Genomic DNA, 18146 nt, shown 5'->3' on the forward strand with positions numbered 1-18146 from the left:
AATGTCAAGAAATTCAGAAAGGTAGCTATGATGACCATGATAATGATAATAGTAATAATGATGATAACATAATGATAATGATGTTTTTTTTTTTTCAGTATATAATAATGATTGAATATTAATGGTGAAGTTTATGGTGATGATGGGTAACAGTAGCAGTAGTAGTAGTAATAGTAGTAGTAGTTATAGTAGTAGTAGTTGTTGCAGTAGTAGTAAGTTGTAGTAGTGCAGTAGTAGTAGTAGTAGTAGTATATAGTAGTAGTAGTAATAGTAGTAGTAGTAGTAGTAACAGTAATAGTAGTAAGTCAGCCCAACAGGTATTTCCCACATCGACTTCTTCCAATCATACTTTTTTTATTCCTGAGAGAGAGAGAGAGAGAGAGAGAGAGAGAGAGAGAGAGAGAGAGAGAGAGAGAGAGAGAGAGAGAAAGGTGGGGGGAGTCACGGTATTGAACTACATGGAGGTCAAACCCAGTGACTCAGGAGTGACTTGGAGAGTGACTCAGCTAAACATCATAAGCCACGAGTTGGTGAGTGAGGTGGAGAGTCATTATACCCATCATAGTAGTAGTAGTAGTAGTAGTAGTAGTAGTAGATGCCAAGTAAAGGGAAGAAAGAGGAGGAAGGTGTAGGAGCGATTAAGGGAAAGAGGAAATGGAGCAGAAAGGAAAGAAGAAAGGGAGGTGGAGGAGAGACGAAGGAGGGAACAGGGATCGATCGAGGTGGAGCAGAGAGGAAACAGGGAGGTGGAGCAGAGAGGAAGAAAGGAAGGAAGGAGGGAGGGAATTCAGTGCATGGAGTATAGAAAGTGAGATAACGAGGAAGGAAGCGAAGTGTGAGGAAGAAACAAGAGGAGGAGGAGAGGTGTAAATCTGAGTAGTGAGGAGGAGGAGGAGAGGTGTAAATCGGAGTAGTGAGGAGGAGGAGGAGAGGTGTAAATCGGAGCAGTCACAAAGGGACACTAAGGAAGAACAAACAACAGCAGACCTTCTGGTCCTTATCGAGGCTGTTTGTGACAAGCTACACTATCTAATCAAAGGAGGAGGAGGTGTGAATCAGCTGTGAGGAGGAGGAGGAGAGGTGTAAATCTGAGTCGAGGAGGAGGAGGTGTGAATCAGCAGTGAGGAGGAGGAGAGGTGTAAATATGAGTCGTGAGGAGGAGGAGAAGGAGGAGAGGTGTAAATCGGAGCAGTCTGGAGGAGGAGGTGTGAATCAGAGCAGTGAGGAGGAGGAGGAGGAGGAGGAGTTCGAAGAAGAAGGTGGAGGGGGAGCAGTAAGAAAGGAACGATCGAGAAGGTATAAGAAGGGACGATCGAGGAAAGAATAAAGAAGAAAGAAGAAGAGGGTAAAGGAAAGGAAGGATCGAGGAGGGAGGAGGACGAAGGAAAAAGAAAGTAAGGAGGGGAAGGAAGGGAAAGATGAGGAGAGGGAAGAGGGGAAAGGAACTGAAGGAGAAGGGAGGGAAAGGGAAGGCAGAAGGGGAGAGGAAAGAAAAGAAGAAATTAAGAGGGGATTAAGGAAAGGAAGGAGGAGGAGGGAAGAAAAAAGAAGAATTAAGGAAAAGGAAGAGAAGAATGCAGGAGGAGGAAGAGGAAGGGGAGGAGTGCATGGAGAAGGGATATAAGGGGGAGGAGGAGGAGGGGGTGCACGTGAGAGATCGAAGCTAGGAAGTGGAAGCCGGCGTGAAGAGAGGAAGGAAAAGCTAGAAGGTCACCACTGTAATAAGTTTCCTGTCCTTCAAACCCGTTACAGATGAAGAATATATGAATCACGTGACATATATAGCAGTAGTAGTAGTAGTAGTAGTAGCAAAAAGTGAATTTCTCGCCATTATCTACAAGGACGTGCATGCTTGAAACCATTATTCATACTTCCCTTCCTCCTCCTCTTCTTCCTCCTCCTCCTCCTCTTAATCATATCATATCGCTTGATCTCCTCCCCCTCTCTCTCTCTCTCTCTCTCTCTCTCTCTCTCTCTTGGTGAGTGATGTGGAGATCGAGTCATTATATACCCATCATAGTAGTAGTAGTAGTAGACGCCAAGTATAAAGGGAAGAAAGAGGAGGAAGGTGTAGCTAGGAGCGATTAAGGAAAAGAGGAAATGGAGCAGAGAGGAAAGAAGAAAGAGCTAGGGAGGTGGAGGAGAGACGAAGGAGGGAGCAGGGATCGATCGAGGTGGAGCAGAGAGGAAACATGCAGGGAGGTGGAGCAGAGAGGAAGGAAGGAAGGAGGGAGGGAATGAAGTGCATAGATCGAGTCAGTGGTCCAGTGTAACACGATTGACTCCTTCAAAAACAATATGCTCGACCGTCACTTCCATCAACTTGATATCAACTAGAGTTGAAATGCATCGTTTTGGAGCCTTCTGATTAATGTAGAATCACTTAATTAGGTTTAAGGACAAACCACCTAGTCTGGACCATGGGGTCTGTGTGGTCTGATTTTTTATGTAAATCTATGTAAATCATCTTGGTTCACTTTCCAATCCCTTCATTCATCCTCCGCCCCCCACCCCACCCTCTCTCTCTCTCTCTCTCTCTCTCTCTCTCTCTCTCTCTAAAGGGAATCTTCCATGCAGACGGCCGGGTGGCGCGGCGGCGGCGGCGGCGGCGGTGAGTCACGAACGGCGCCGCCGCCTGACGAGAACACGGTCATGCAGTATCAAGGAACTGCGGCACTCACACCCTCACAGCCACGCCCCTCACACACTCACACACCGCGTTGACCCCGCCCATTATGTCACTCTACCTGTTCTGTCTTCCTCGGGCTGTGTGTGTTTTACCCGTTTAACTGCCTTAGTAGAAGACGGAATTATTATACGAAGGCAGTCAGCCAGACAGTAGGTATATTATACTCAACCACGCCCATGACACGCGCTTTGCTGAGATTAAATTAGATAGATGGATAGAAATAGATACATATACATACCTAGCCTACATTGGATATATATATATATATATATATATATATATATATATATATATATATATATATATATATATATATATATATATATATAGATAGATAGATAGATAGATAGATAGATAGATAGATAGATAGATAGATAGATAGAGATATATAGATAGATAGATAGACAGATAGATAGATCTCTCAACACGTAGCCTATTTGCTCAGCGATATATATAGATAAAATTCACACTTATTTCAAATGTGGGTTAAATATAACTCGAATTACTGTCTGCTGGAGAATAGAAGCAGTTTAAACAATCAGTCCATGGCTTTTAAATGTGGCTTCCTCGGTGCAAGCGGTGCTGAGGGCGTGTTAAAAAAGAGGAACAAATATGTTTCTTAGCTATGATGGGGAAAATACGGGGAAGTTAAGGGAGCTTATTACACTCGTATTATCAATCGCTTATGAACCCCTCAAGCCCTCATTATGTCGCTGGGACTGCATGTTAGAGGCATAAGTAATCAAGTTGCGTGCTCTATCAACGTAAATGTATTTGTATATATTATTCCTATGCTTGTATGCAGAGGAGGAATGGAGATATAGATCGAAGGGAAGGTTGAAATACAAATATACTTATACCAGACTTCATACGTATACGATATTAATAGATAGACTTTGAAGCTGTCTGCTATACCAATGTGAGTGTATTTGTATATTACTCCTATGCTTGAATACAAAAGAGGAATGGAGATACAGAAGAAGATTAAAATACGTGTGTGGATGTACCAGACTTCATGCATATGATACGGAGGTGAAGTACTTTTGTGTAGTGCATCGATACTAGGCGATCGGTGACACGTACACACCTTATGCGTTTCAGGCACCATGAAACACATGTTTTCGAATATAACATTTTAATAAAGCGTCGGACAAGGATGGTATTTTGGAAGACGATGATTGAGACCCCGACCTTTAATTGGCAAAAATAGGCTTAGGTGCCAAATGTGGATGATTACGGCACTTGTAAGAGTAACTTTAATTAAGGTAAACTTCACTAAAATATACAGGTACGGGTAGCGAGGAGGTGCCGTCATCATGTATAATGCACCGCCTCGATTTCGTTCAAGTCGTGACGTCAATGTGACGTTTTACTATGAAGTAGTTGTAATCACTGACTCAACTGCAGGTTAGTTCTCTCTCTCTCTCTCTCTCTCTCTCTCTCTCTCTCTCTCTCTCTCTCTCTCTCTCTCTCTCTCACACACACACACACACACACACACACACACAGTAACAATAGTTCAGCCACTGCACTATATATGTTATATACTTACAGCATGTTGTACCAAAGACCGTATTTTCCATGCAAAGGATAAGTAATTTCCTGCGAGTAAAACTTTTTTCACAAATATATAATAATTTCAAATGAGCATCATCCCTATGTATAGGGCTGAACAAGTAAAACGTCACATTGACGTCACGACTTGAACGAGATTGAGGCGGTGCATACCTGTATATTTTAGATAAGTTTACCTTAAAGTTACTCTTACAAGTGCCGTAATCATCCACATTTGGCACCTAGGCCTATTTTTGCCAATTAGGTCGGGGTCTCAATCATCGTCTTCCAAAATACCATCCTTGTCTGACGCTTTGTTAAAATGTTATATTCGAAAAACTGTGTTTCATGGCGCCTGAAACGCATATAGCTATATGTGGTGGTATATACTGAAGGCATTGAGGGCGTGAGTTATTCGATCCTATATGTATCCAGCGGCTATTGGATTTCTACTCTTCATCTCTCCCTCTATACTTCCTCCCTCTCTCCTCTTTATAACTAGCTGGGTTTCCTTAATTTGTGTTTTCGTAGCAGTAGTAGTAGCAGTAGTCATCGTTATCGTCTTTCTCTTGTGGAAGTAGTAGTAATGGTAGTAATTTAATCTAGTAATAAATACATGGGTCATGAAGGAAGAGTTACAAATATGATGCTGGGTTTGGAAGGAGTTAACATATTATTGTACAAGCGCCTGTCTAATCTATCCTAAGCATCTTTGTGGACAGGTAGATACGTATAACAGGTTAATTAGGATAGGCGTATTGGCCGGTTAGGATAGACGTACAGCGTGGAAGTTATGGGTCATGATGTATAATTAAGAGTTACAAATATAATGCTGATCGAAGGCGTCATCGTATTGCACAAGCGCCTGTCTAATCTATCTTTAAGCTTCTTTGTGGACAGGTAACAGGTGCAGCATTGTTCCCGCGCTTTTTTTTTTAAGTCGATGTACAGTGCTTGGCTATTTGTCTGTGCTGCAGGCTGTGTACCTCACCCATAAATGAACAACGATGGATTGATAGGTATAAATGACTATTTCGTGATTGGGTAAGCTTTTATAGTCTACAAAAACATTTTCTTAGTGTTCCTTGAATACTTATTTGACTAGAGGTCTCGCCCTTCCCGCGCGAACCAAGTGGCTGCCGTCGTTACCCGTCTGTTTCTCTGATTGAATACACCAATTTGTGCCTGGAATTTTGGGATATTAGTTACATACGCTTTTGTTTGCTTACGTATGTGACTACTGCAGCCACTACTCCTGGGCCCCGTGAAGGCCTTAAACCCCGGTAAAGACATCCCGTATCTTTTAACGTACCGGCACCTCAGGTGGCCTGTTTGAAAAGCCGATCGCAGAAGTTGCTGGGATTTTCATGGACTGTTTTGTGATCCTAGTAATGGTTTTACACGCCTTCTGCACCATGAACGGGAAAAGTCACCCGTGAAAACATGGTAAATCTCCTCTGTAGCCTTGGTAAAAAATCGTTATGGGAGCGCAAAACGTTTAGAATTGGAGATCAAGCCGCCGCTGGCATCCCTTGCCGCGGCGAGCCGAGGAAGCAGCAGCAGAGCCGGGCGACTCCAGTGGACTTGAAGACTCGGCCGAAGGTGGACTGACAACAAATTAGCAACCATGAGGGAAATCGTTCACCTCCAGACTGGCCAGTGCGGCAACCAGATCGGCACCAAGGTAGGCAGCAGCCATGGGCGCGGCGCGGGGGCCAGGTCGCGGCGAGGGCGGGGGCGGCAGGAAACATGGGCGGCCGGCGGCGTCACGCCCTAGTGCGCGCGCCTCCCGCACCGCCTTTGTGTGACTGTCTGTCTGTGTTTGTCTGTGAGAGGGGGAGGGAGGGGGGTTGTGGCACGCCGCCCCCCCCGTGCCAGTGTCTGCATGCGGCTGCGGCAACTGCGGCAACCTATCGAATCATCTGTGCGTGGCCGCGTGCGCCCTCAGGCGGCCTCGTGCCTGTGTCTGCCACCCGCGGCGCGCACACAGCTTTAAGGTGTGTGTGTGTGTTTGCCAGGTTGGTTTATGTGTTATTCCTTTTTATGTTGCCACACCTCTAACCCTGAAACCTCATCAACGGTAAGCGGTAAACGGTATCACCATCCTGAACCTCACCATAAATCTATTGATCTACTGTTATAAAGTATCCCGGGTAGTAACTATAATGTAGCTTGTGGGTGGTGCAAGGGAGGGGCGAGGTTGAGTGCTGGGAGGAGGAGGAGGAAGATTATTGCTTCACTGAGGGACGAGTGTGAGCATGAATGGTGAGAGAGGATTAAGATCACTAATCCTGCCAGCTGGGGCGCCACAGGGGAGGGTTGGCAGGGTGACTCAGGGGACAGGACATCACAGCCATTAATACATTCATGAGTCAGATGATGAGATGGTGATGAGAAACACAAGTGAATAAGCAGGTGTGTGTTGCATGCTGATGTGGGTGATGCTGTCCTGACTGACAGGGAATGAGTGTAGATGGTTGATAAAGATGAGTAAAGATGAATAATGGTTTGTAGTTAGGTCCTAGAGGAAATGTGCATTGATGAAAGGAATGAAGGGCAGGTTGTCAAGGATGGGGGAGAGACCATGGCTTCCTGCATGTGGAAAAAAGAAGGATCAGCTAACATGGATTTGGGTTCTGGGTAGATGGTGATGAAGTAAAGATGAAAGGGATAAAGGGAAAGCTGTCAAGGATGGGGGGAGAGAGACCACAGCTTCCTGCATGTGGAAAAAAGAAGGATCAGATAACATGGATTTGGATTCTTGGTAGATGGGTGATGGAGTAAAGATGTGTAAAGATGAAAGGGATGAAGGGAAAGCTGTCAAGGATGGGGGGAGAGAGACCACAGCTTCCTGCATGTGGAAAAAAGAAGGATCAGATAACATGGATTTGGATTCTGGGTAGATGGGTGATGGAGTAAAGATGTGTAAAGATGAAAGGGATGAAGGGAAAGCTGTCAAGGATGGGGGGAGAGAGACCACAGCTTCCTGCATGTGAGAAAAAAAAACAGGATTGGGTAACATGGCTTTGGGTTCAGACTGCATAAGATGTTTGGCTGCATTCCAAGCTCTTTTTTTTTTCTTTTTTTTTTTCCAACAAAGGAGGCAGCTCAAGGGCACAAAAAAAGGAAACGATAATAAAAAAAAAAGCCCGCTACTTGCTGCACCTAAAAAAGAATCCAAAGTGGTGGCAGAAAGAGAGGTCAATTTTGGGAGGTGTCCTGATACCCTTCTCTTGAAAGAGCTCAAGTCATAGGCAGGAGGAAATACAGATAAAGGAAGATTGTTCCAGAGTTTACCAGCGTGAGGGATGAAAGAGTGAAGATGCTGGTTAACTCTTGCATAAGGGGTTTGGACAGTATAGGGATGAGCATGAATAGAAAGTCGTGTGCAGCGGGGCCGCGGGAGGGGGGGAGGCATGCAGTTAGCAAGTTCAGAAGAGCAGTCAGCGTGGAAATATCGATAGAAGATAGAAAGAGAGGCAACATCACAATGGAATTTAAGAGGTAGAAGACTAAGAGCCTTGGACTCCACTCTGTCCAGAAGAGCTGTGTGGGTGGAGCCCCCCCACATGTGAGATGCATACGTGAGATGTCGCTTATTGCCGACCCCCAAAACATAAGCAGCCATTAGACTTTTATACTGAATTCCACATATATACTTCACTTTCATATAAGTGTATATGTATCTTGGTTGATCTCATTCATTTACTTGGCCTGTTTTTTTTTATATGCTGCTGGGTGAAATAAAACTATTATTATTATTATTTACTTATTTTCATGTTCTTGTGCCATACTATTACCAACGGAGAAAATCAGTTGCATGTTTCCTTGGTGAAAACAGATTGGGCATTTCAATTTCCAGTCATTTTCTTATGCTTTCTTTTTCATCTCCTGCCTCTAATTTGGATGTTACCCCACAAGTTTGGGAGAAGGCAAGTTGCTTATGAACAGAAGACAACCTTTCTAGATGGGTCATTGCCAGAGCCCTCACTGACCCTCATGTAAACAGCTGCATTGTAATAGTGCTTAGTTGACAGGCAGACAGGCAGGCACTCCCCAGCTACTTGTATCGGCACCTAACCAGAGATATTCCTTCCTGTAATAACTTGGCTGCCTTGCTCTGTATATTATAACTACACAGCCTCTCTCACCCTGGTTACTGCTAGCACATATATTAATGATAATACTAAGAAACTCATCAGCTTCTAATGTCACCTGAAACTCGTATTCTTAGCGCTATAATGTCACTGCCTCTGCTGTAGCTATATAAAACTACATAGCCTCCATCAGCTTGGCTCCTGCTAGCACATATATTGAGGAGAATGATAATACCTAAGAAAACACTTCAACTTTTAACGTCGCTTAAAACCCATAATCTTAACACCACATTGTCACTGCTTTGCTCTCTACATAAAACTACAAAGCCTTTCTCAGTGTGTCAAGTCTCCATGAATAGTGATGTCTCGTATGACAGTAACATGGAATTACACTTATGCTTATAATGTCACCTAAAACCCATATAATTTGCACCATATTGTCACTGCTTTGCTCTATATGAAACTAAAAAGCCCTTCTCAGTGTGTCAGGCCTCCATGTATAGTGATGACTCATATGATTATAACATGGAAAAACCCTTGTGCTTTTCTTAATACTATAATGTCACTCCTTTGCTCTGTATATAAAAACTACAATGCCTTTCTCAGTGTGTAAGCCTCCATGTATAGTGATGTCTCATATGGAAAAACACTCATGTTTCTAATGTCACCCCAAACCCATGTTCTTAGCACCATAATGTCTGTTTCTCTGTATAAAACCACATGGCCTTTCTCAGTCTCCAAAAGGGAATTTCCGTGATGCAGCGCTGCCAGAAGTACTAGTAACAATTAAAGGTTTAGCAAGGAAGTGCGATATATTTCCTCCCTCCCTCCCTCTCCCTTTCTTCTCTCTCTCTCTCTCTCTAACAATCTAACAATAAGACAGTAATTGTTGCTAGTACATCTGACAACGCCTCATCAGGGAAATTCCCTTTCCGCGCCCCACCAGAACGGACATTTTGGGAAGACTATAACCTGCCCTAACTTATCCTAGCCCAACCTGACCTAACCTAACATCTGACACTAAGCTGTATAATCTAACCTTATATTTGCAAGCTTCTAATGTTGCCTCCTAACCCATATTTTCAGCTCTTTAATATCACTGCCTTGCTCTTTATATAACTACAGGGCCACTTTCAATGCATAGTACTTAATGTCTCCTACAGCTTCTAATGTTGCCTCCTAACCCATATTTTTGCTTCTGGACACGTAATTGTTAAACGGGTATTGGGCATGTTCGGACTTAAAAAAGGTGGTGATTGAGTTAGTTTTCATTATGTATTGTGTGTTGCCCTTCTGAGGGGTAACTAGTGCTTTTTCATGTTCTATCTGTCCATGTTCTTCCTCTAAGGTATGGCCACTTAATTTAATATCACTGCCTTGCTCTTTATGTAACCACAAGGCCACTTTTAATACACAGTAGTGCCTCCTAAAGCTTCTAATGTTGCCTCCTAACCCATGTTTTCAGTTCCCTAATGTTGCCTCCACTTCTGCATATATAAAGGCCTGTAACACCACCTCCTCTTTCCCTTACAAATGTCATGGTGGTGTTGTCTCACCACCACCTCCTCCCCCTCCTCCTCCTCCTGCTCCCTCGTCTTCACCTCAGCTTTAAAATGGTTGTTTCCTCTTGCCCTTTCTCTCTCTCTCTCTCTCTCTCTCTCTCTCTCTCTCTCTCTCTCTCTCTCTCTCTCTCTCTCTCTCTCTCTCTCTCTCTCTCTCTCTCTCTCTCATGTTATGTCACACACACCCTCTATCTTAGTTCTGGCTTCCCTTTCTTTCTCTCTTTTCTCAATCTATCTATATCTATCTATATGTGTGTGTGTGTATCTTGCCCTTCCTTCCTCTCTCTCTCCCTCCCATGTTACATCACTCACACTCTCTTAGTTCTCGCTCCTCTCCCTCTCTCTCCTGCTCTCTCTTCTTACAATCTATATGTATCCATCTGTAGTCTGCATCTATCTCCATCTCCATCAATTTTTACAGTCATTTAAGTTTAAGTATACAGATCATCTACTTTGGGTCTGTGTGGTGTGAATAACTATGTAAAAAAATCTCTTTCCTCCCTCATAAGGACATAGGGAGGCTGCAGGGAGCTACTTGACCACTCCTTGCCAGCCCCTGAAAACCTGTTACTAATTTATTTTTCCTGTACGCCGTCTCGTCCCAGGCCTCAAGTCTTAGCCCTACTCCACTTTCTCATTCTCCCTGTCTGCTTTCTCCTCCAAACATGGCAGGCAGCATCTCCATCTCTCTCCCGCTGTGTCCCTCCCTCCTCTGACTCACACCGTATGACATTCTTTCCTTCTCTCACTCACCCCTAAAAAGACATGTGCTCTTCCATTCTCTTCTCTCCCTTCTCCTACTCCATCTCTTTCCCTCTCTCCTCCTCCTCCTCCCTTCTGACTCACACCACATGACCTCTCTCCCTCTCTTTCCTTCTCTCATTCTCCCAAAAAGCTCAACATTGTCTTTACTTTTCTCCCTCTCTTTCCCTTTCTCCCTCTTTCCTCTTCTGACTCACACCATATGAAATCTCTCTTTACTTTTCTTCCTCCCTCCTCTGACTCACATCATATGACATTCTCTCATTCTCTCCCAAAAAAGCTCTTTAACATTCTCTACTTCTCTTCCTCCTTCCCTTTCTCCCTCTCTCCCTCTTTCTTACTCCTCCACTTTCCTGACTCACTCTCTTCCTCTCTTTCCTCCTCTCCTTCTCCCCCAAAAGGCTCTAACATTCCCTTTTCTCCCTCTCTCCTCCTCCACCTCTCCTTCATCTCCTCCTCTTTATAATTCTTGGAGGTCATCAGTAACAAGCTATCCTTTTATCCTTCTCCTTCCCTTCCTCCCTTCCTTCTCCTGAGTCCTTATATCATGTTTTTAATTATTTACCGTTATTTTTTATTTATCGTTTTGTTATAGTTTATTGTTTACATTCGGCACCAATAATCCTCCACCTCCTCCTCCCTTTCCTTATCTCATCCCAAACTAACATGCTCTCCCACTCTCTTACTTCTTGGAGATTATCAGTAACATCAGGCAGTATATTCTCTCTACTCTATCTCCATCTCCCTTCTCATCTCTGCTGCCCTCATCCCATACTAATATCCCTCTCCCTTTTTAGGCCTGGGAGGTCGATGACTTTCTTCTTCTCCCTCTCTCTCCTAGTCCTTTCTTATTCCTTCTGTGCCTTCCTGCATCCGTGTGCTCTTCAGTTCTCTTATATTGGGGATCCAGTTTAAGATGCAGCATCAGAACCCTTTTAAGCCATTCATTGCAAGCGTTTTTTATTGTAGGGAGAAGTTCACAACACAAAGGATGGAAGGATAGATATGGGTGTGTAGGGAGAAGTTCACAACACAAAGGATGGAAGAATAGATATGGGCGAGGAACATAGACAGAAAACATTATGGAACGTGTAGATTTCAAAACACAAGGGCGAGAACTTTTTTAAGCCATTCGTTGCAAGCTTTTTGATAGTAGGGAGAGGTTCACAACACAAAGGATGGAAGGATAGATAGGCAAGGAACAAAAATCAATTTCTCTCTTCCTCACATTTCCTTCAGGTTTTCTTTAGTCTGCCTGTCAACCCACTACAATCTTTGATAATTCTAATAACTGTCTTCCATCATCATCTGTCTGTCAGTTTTCTCTTATGAAGTTTAACATTTAATTACCAACCTTCCACTGTATCTGAAGTGCTTCCTCCTCCACAGTTGTCCCTCAGGTGCTCTTTGGTCTGCCTGCTAACTTGTGAAGGGCCTTTTGGATAGTACTAATAACTGCCTGCCTCCCATCCTCATCATCTGCTTATCACTCCTTTTTATTATGAAATTTGACGCTCGATTACCAACCTTCTGTATCTGAAGTGCTTCCTCCTTCGTACTTGTCCCTCGGGTGTTCTTTTGTCTGCGTGTGTGTGTGTGTCTCACTGTCTGGGGATTAGTGACCTTGTTTCTGTGGGAGTGATGACCCACTGAGTCATGTCACAACCTATATTTGAAGGTCTTTGCTCTCTCTCCCTGCTCTCCCTAACCCTCAGATTCCCATAACATTCTCCCCATCCCTTGATTTATAGTTTCAGGCGTTGTCCAGACTCGCTAACTGCCTAACTCTTATCTTCTGTCTCCCTCTGTCCGTTCTGGGAGATCATTAGGTTATGGATTTTACCAGATAACACTAAATCTATTCTCTACATATTGCTTCCCTGCCATCTTCTGTCTCCCTCTTTCAGTTCTGGGAGATCATCAGGTTATCGATTTTACTAGATAATAACACCAGTTCAATTCACTACATATTGCTTCCCTGCTTAACTCTCATCTCCCCGTCTCTCCCTTTTAGTTCTGGGAGATCATCAGCGACGAGCATGGCATCCAGCCCACCGGGGAGTACGCAGCCAACCAGGAGAAGGAGCTGATGGACCTGCAGCTGGAGCGCATCAACGTCTACTACAACGAAGGCAACCAGGGCAAGTATGTGCCACGCGCCGTCCTGGTGGATCTGGAACCTGGCACCATGGACAGCGTGAGGGCCGGGCCACACGGACAGCTGTTCAAGCCCGACAGTTTTGTGTTCGGTGAGTACCACCTCTGCCTGACTTTGGGTGGAAGATGTGTGTGTGTCTTGAGGGTGTGTTAGTGCTCAACTGTATTTATTTAGCTGTTTGTGCCTTCCTCAGAGTTCATTTTGTGTGTGTGTGTGTGTGTGTTCTTATACCTTATAGCTTCTTGTTTTATGCTAAATTTGTTTTGACACTCATTTACTTTACAATTAATTCATTGCCTTTCACTTCACTTTCTTCTTTTCTTCACCTTTCTTTCTGTGAAGTGAACATGGAGCAGCCCCCCTTTTGGGGGGGGGGCTGGTTTACACACACGCAGACATGCATGGACTGCCAGCAGGACATGAAAACTTTGTTGTTATAGTTTTCCTTTATTCCTATGATGTGGTTTCGGACAAAGAGCCCTCTATTTTGTATGCCGTGCATGCCAAGTGTACCGTGAAACTGTGAAAGAGATTGCTGACCTTGGCTAAATACACATCCCAGCTTTTAACCCTTTCCATCCGTGACGCAGACATTGACGTCACAGTATGAAAAGGGTCGAGAGGAAATGGAAGAGGATTAATCCTCTTCCATTTCCTCTTAAGAGGTTTAGAAGAGGACTAACGGGGACGTCGCCGGAGTGAAGGGGTTAAGGCTCTTTGCACCAAAGCCTAAGTCGTATATTGTTGCATTCCTAGCTTAAACTATTTTTAACACTCTTATACATCGTATGTGAACACTACATAGCTTAACATTGTGTTATGTCATAGAAATATTAGCAAAAGATACTGACCTCCAGTGCCATGGATTAAATCACCACTCCATTTCGCTGAATAAGCTATCTCACTCCTTATAAGCGACAGACCCACCTACCCAAACAATGGAGTGTCGGCAGTTATGCGTGAGCGTTCTTAACAGCACCTTATGTTGGCTTCTAATAGCACCATACAAGTATACCCTTATAACACCATATAAATTCTGTAGCGGCAGGGGTTGAGAGAGACAATCGACTCCCTTTTCTGCTGTATTCCGACTGACTCCTTCACACTTAGCAGGTCAAGACATCAAGTACCCTGAAGCTCCTAAGCACACACACACACACACACACACACACACACACACACACACACACACACACACACACACACACACACACACACACTAGAACAAAGAAGAGAAAGAGGAGACCTAATACAAATATATAGGCTATTGAGTAAAATGGAAGAAGTAGATAATGAGAAATTGCTACTAAGAGAAGAACCTTCCAGCAGGAATACTAGAGGACATAGTAAAAGGTTGAGGAAGGGAAGATGCTCAAGAGACAAAGAAATATAGCTTCCCACAAAGAAATATAGAGGTTTAGAACAGACTTAAGTGAAGAAATAGTATCGGTGAAGTGTGCAGAGCTTCAAGGAAAAGTTGGATAATTTTAGATACGGAGACAGGACCACACGAGCGTAAGCCCAGGCCCTGTAAAATTACAACTAGGTAAACTAGGTAAATACATACACACACACACACACACACACACACACACACACACACACACACACACACACACACACACAAAAACACCAGTGAAAATGAAACTTTAACAACAATCGTCAAGACTCAGGGCACGAAACAAGCATCTCTTAATACAATAACAAATGGCATTTACTCGGCAATCGCACTCACTCCACAAATTCTTTACATATTAATATTTTACGTAATAGAGGTATAATGAGGTATATTGATATCACAGTTAATATTCCGTAAGTACACTAACATACAACTAACCAACCCCACCCCACCTCAGGCCAGAGTGGTGCAGGCAACAACTGGGCCAAGGGTCACTACACTGAGGGGGCCGAGCTGGTGGACTCCGTGCTGGACGTGGTCCGCAAGGAGGCCGAAAAATGCGACTGTCTGCAGGGCTTCCAGCTGACGCACTCCCTGGGCGGCGGCACCGGCTCCGGCATGGGCACGCTGCTGGTGTCCAAGATCCGCGAGGAGTTCCCCGACAGAATCATGGTCACATTCTCTGTTGTCCCCTCGCCTAAGGTGTGTAGGTGGTGTGTAGAGTGACTTTTTCATGCCTTCTTTTTTCTATTTTGTCTTCATCTTTGTATTCTTGATTCTTAAACCTCCTATCTTTTTTACACTGTTACTCACTCCTGACGTGTTCTTTGATCCTTGCAGGTTTCGGACACTGTGGTTGAGCCCTACAACGCTACGCTGTCCATCCATCAGCTGGTGGAGAACACCGATGAGACTTACTGCATTGACAACGAGGCGCTGTACGACATCTGCTTCCGAACCCTCAAACTGCAGAACCCCACCTATGGCGACCTCAACCACCTGGTCTCCCTCACCATGTCTGGCGTCACCACCTGCCTGCGCTTCCCCGGCCAGCTGAACGCTGACCTGCGCAAGCTGGCCGTCAACATGGTGCCCTTCCCTCGCCTCCACTTCTTCATGCCCGGCTTCGCCCCACTCACCGCCCGCGGCTCCCAGCAGTACCGTGCCCTCACAGTGCCCGAGCTCACCCAGCAGATGTTCGACGCAAAGAACATGATGGCCGCCTGTGACCCCCGCCACGGCCGCTACCTCACCGTGGCTGCCATCTTCCGCGGCCGCATGTCCATGAGGGAGGTTGACGACCAAATGTATAATATCCAAAACAAGAACTCCTCCTTCTTCGTGGAGTGGATCCCCAACAATGTCAAGACCGCCGTGTGTGACATCCCTCCACGGGGCCTCAAGATGTCCTCCACCTTCATCGGCAACTCCACTGCCATCCAGGAGCTGTTCAAGCGTGTCAGCGAGCAGTTCACAGCCATGTTCCGGCGGAAGGCTTTCCTCCATTGGTACACCGGCGAGGGCATGGACGAGATGGAGTTCACCGAGGCGGAGAGCAACATGAATGACCTGGTCAGCGAGTACCAGCAGTACCAGGAAGCCTCCGCGGACGACGAGGCAGAGTTTGAAGAGGAGGCCGGCGAGGTGGAGGGCGAGTACGACTAGGCTGCCGGCGCTCTTCCTAGGCCGAGCCCAGAGATGGCGGGGACTTTGGTATTAATTTAAAGGATGCACAGGGCTGTGTTTTGTTCTGCTTCAGTTAACTACCATGTAGTTTCCCTTCGGTCACATTCCAAGTGTTCTTTGTGTACGATGGATTTTAAATTGTACGCATATGATGAGATCTGAATTATTAAGTTCTCTATTCTTGATAACTGAATTACGGTTTTTATTAAATTTCCTCATTAGTACGTGATTTTTTCACTTCCCCCATTATGAACATCAATATTTTGCCTGGATATTCAGTCAGTCAGACCTTCCCAGTGTGGTTGGAGGCCCCAGGTCTGGCAGCTTTGTCCACAGGGATTGTGAACATCTTGCCTGATGTCCAAGTTGTCCACTGAAGAGTTTGCCTGACTGAAGATGTTCATCTCAATCATCTCCCTCAGTCTTTATGGGTCGACTGGTGAGTCAGGATGGCCTCTGATAAGAGCAGGAAATAAGGTGGATAAAAAACTATTTAGAAAATTGATTGCCAGGGATTTGAACCTCACTGCTGTCCACCCTGACAAATGACTGCCGTTTCCTACAAATGATTTTCAGGCTCTTCAGGACTAGCTGGTGGGTCTTCATTCACTCACTGGTTTACAAATCACTTCCATCCCAGCCTGTCACTTGTGAGTTATTGATGGGTGAAGAGATTAGGATAGATTATTTCATACTTATATCCATGATTATTTTATAATCATAAATCAGGGAACAGTGATGGTGACCTCATTTACTGGAAGCAAAGGAATTGTATTCTGAGAATGCATAGCATAGCCATTATATGAAGCATTTGCACTTATTGGATTATGTTCTGTGTGATGAACTTGGATAGGTTGGCACATTGGTTGGTGAGACCTTTCAGTTCTTTGCCTGACGGTTTACTCTAGCATGGCTCATAGGGAAAGGTCATCCAGGTAAGAATGCTTACCTAGTGAAAGTATAAGAGGCAAGAGAGAGTAAAACTCATTAGGGGTGCCTCTTCTCTGTTTCTGTTCAGCCTCAAACTGGTCATATCTATTTTTAAACATATTCACACTAGTGCTGGTGATTACATGTTCAATGAGGCTGTTCCACTTGTTAATTATCCTGGAGCTGAAGAATTTGTTCCTCTTGTGTGTCCTGTGACGGGGTTTGGCCAACTTCAGGCTATGTCCTCTGGTTACCGGGTGTTGACCTTGGGGAGCCAGGTTTAGAAAACTCTCATCACCATCTCTTACTTTGTCAATACCCTTTAAGATCTTGTAGGTTTCAATCATATCACCTCGAATCCTTCGGTCTTCAAGAGTGGTAAGGCCCAGCTGGGTTAATCGTTCCTCATAAGGATACCCTGCCAACTCGGGGACTAGTTTTGTTGCCCTTCTCTGTACCTGTTCCAGCTTCCTGATATTTCCTCTTGTATAGGGTGACCACGCTTGGATGCAGTATTCAAGGCGTGGTCTGACCAAAGACTTGTACAGAGTTAGCTCCATCTCTGAGTCCAGACAGGTCATAGTTTTCTTTATGAGTCCCAGCACAGAGTTGGCACTTGCTGCAGCCCTACTCACTTGTGTAGAGGAGTTCAGGTCATTGGTGATGATGACTCCAAGGTCTTTCTCCTTGACAGTTTCTTCCAAAGCTGATGGACCAAGATAGTACTCATATCTTGGATTACTTCTGCCAATGTGCATCACCTTGCATTTTTCTTCATTGAACTGGAGCAGCCACTTCTGGCTCCATTCTTTCAGCTTTTCCAGGTCCTGCTGCAAGGTTGTTCCATCATCAGCATTACGTATCCTCTGGTAAATTTTGGCATCATCAGTAAAGAGTTTACCTGTGGACTGGGTTGAGTCAAGGAGATCATTTATAAATACCAGGAACAAAACTGGCCCAAGGACACTGCCTTGTGGAACTCCACTCCAGACATCTAACCATTCTGAGTAATTTCCCTTGATGCAGATCCTCTGCTTCCTGTTTCCCCAAAATTTTTGAATCCACCTGAGGACTTCACCTCACACTCCAATCGCTTCCAGTTTTGCCAGGAGGCGCTTGTGAGGAACAGTATCAAAAGCCTTTCGACAGTCAAGGTATATGACGTCAACACCATCCCCGTCGTCCACTATGGTCTCCAGTTCCTCTAAGTACTCCAGCAGCTGTGTTAAACAAGATTTCCCTGACAGAAATCCATGTTGGTAACTCCTCAGCAGGCTGTTGCTCTCCAGATGGTCAATAATCTTTTATT

The 18146-nt window shown here is 44.7% G+C and overlaps 1 protein-coding gene across 2 annotated transcripts; it reads left to right on the forward strand.

The window, feature by feature from the left end:
* The first annotated feature begins 5760 nt into the window (after positions 1-5760).
* LOC126982720 (tubulin beta-2 chain) lies at positions 5761-16131 on the forward strand. 2 transcript variants are annotated; one of them, XM_050835014.1, is made up of 4 exons: positions 5761-5927; positions 12679-12913; positions 14679-14923; positions 15062-16131. In XM_050835014.1, exons 1-4 carry the CDS (start codon positions 5871-5873, stop codon positions 15884-15886), a joined length of 1362 nt encoding a protein of 453 aa, XP_050690971.1. In that variant the 5' UTR covers positions 5761-5870; the 3' UTR covers positions 15887-16131. The 2 variants fall into 2 exon arrangements, with proteins under 2 accessions (XP_050690971.1, XP_050690972.1); XM_050835015.1 differs by lacking the exon at positions 5761-5927 and adding an exon at positions 6172-6240.
* Positions 16132-18146: the final 2015 nt, after the last annotated feature.

The sequence above is a fragment of the Eriocheir sinensis genome, chromosome 51 (genome assembly GCF_024679095.1).
Source record: "Eriocheir sinensis breed Jianghai 21 chromosome 51, ASM2467909v1, whole genome shotgun sequence".
In the NCBI taxonomy this organism is placed as follows: domain Eukaryota; kingdom Metazoa; phylum Arthropoda; class Malacostraca; order Decapoda; family Varunidae; genus Eriocheir; species Eriocheir sinensis.

What these genes read in the sequence shown, in the direction of transcription:
- LOC126982720 (XM_050835014.1), top strand. Translation starts at nt 5,871, where the DNA reads ATGAGGGAAATCGTTCACCTCCAGACTGGCCAGTGCGGCAACCAGATC. An exon ending in GCCCGACAGTTTTGTGTTCG is followed by an intron (nt 12,914 to 14,678) that starts GTGAGTACCACC and finishes ACCCCACCTCAG; the next exon opens with GCCAGAGTGGTGCAGGCAAC. An exon ending in CTGTTGTCCCCTCGCCTAAG is followed by an intron (nt 14,924 to 15,061) that starts GTGTGTAGGTGG and finishes TGATCCTTGCAG; the next exon opens with GTTTCGGACACTGTGGTTGA.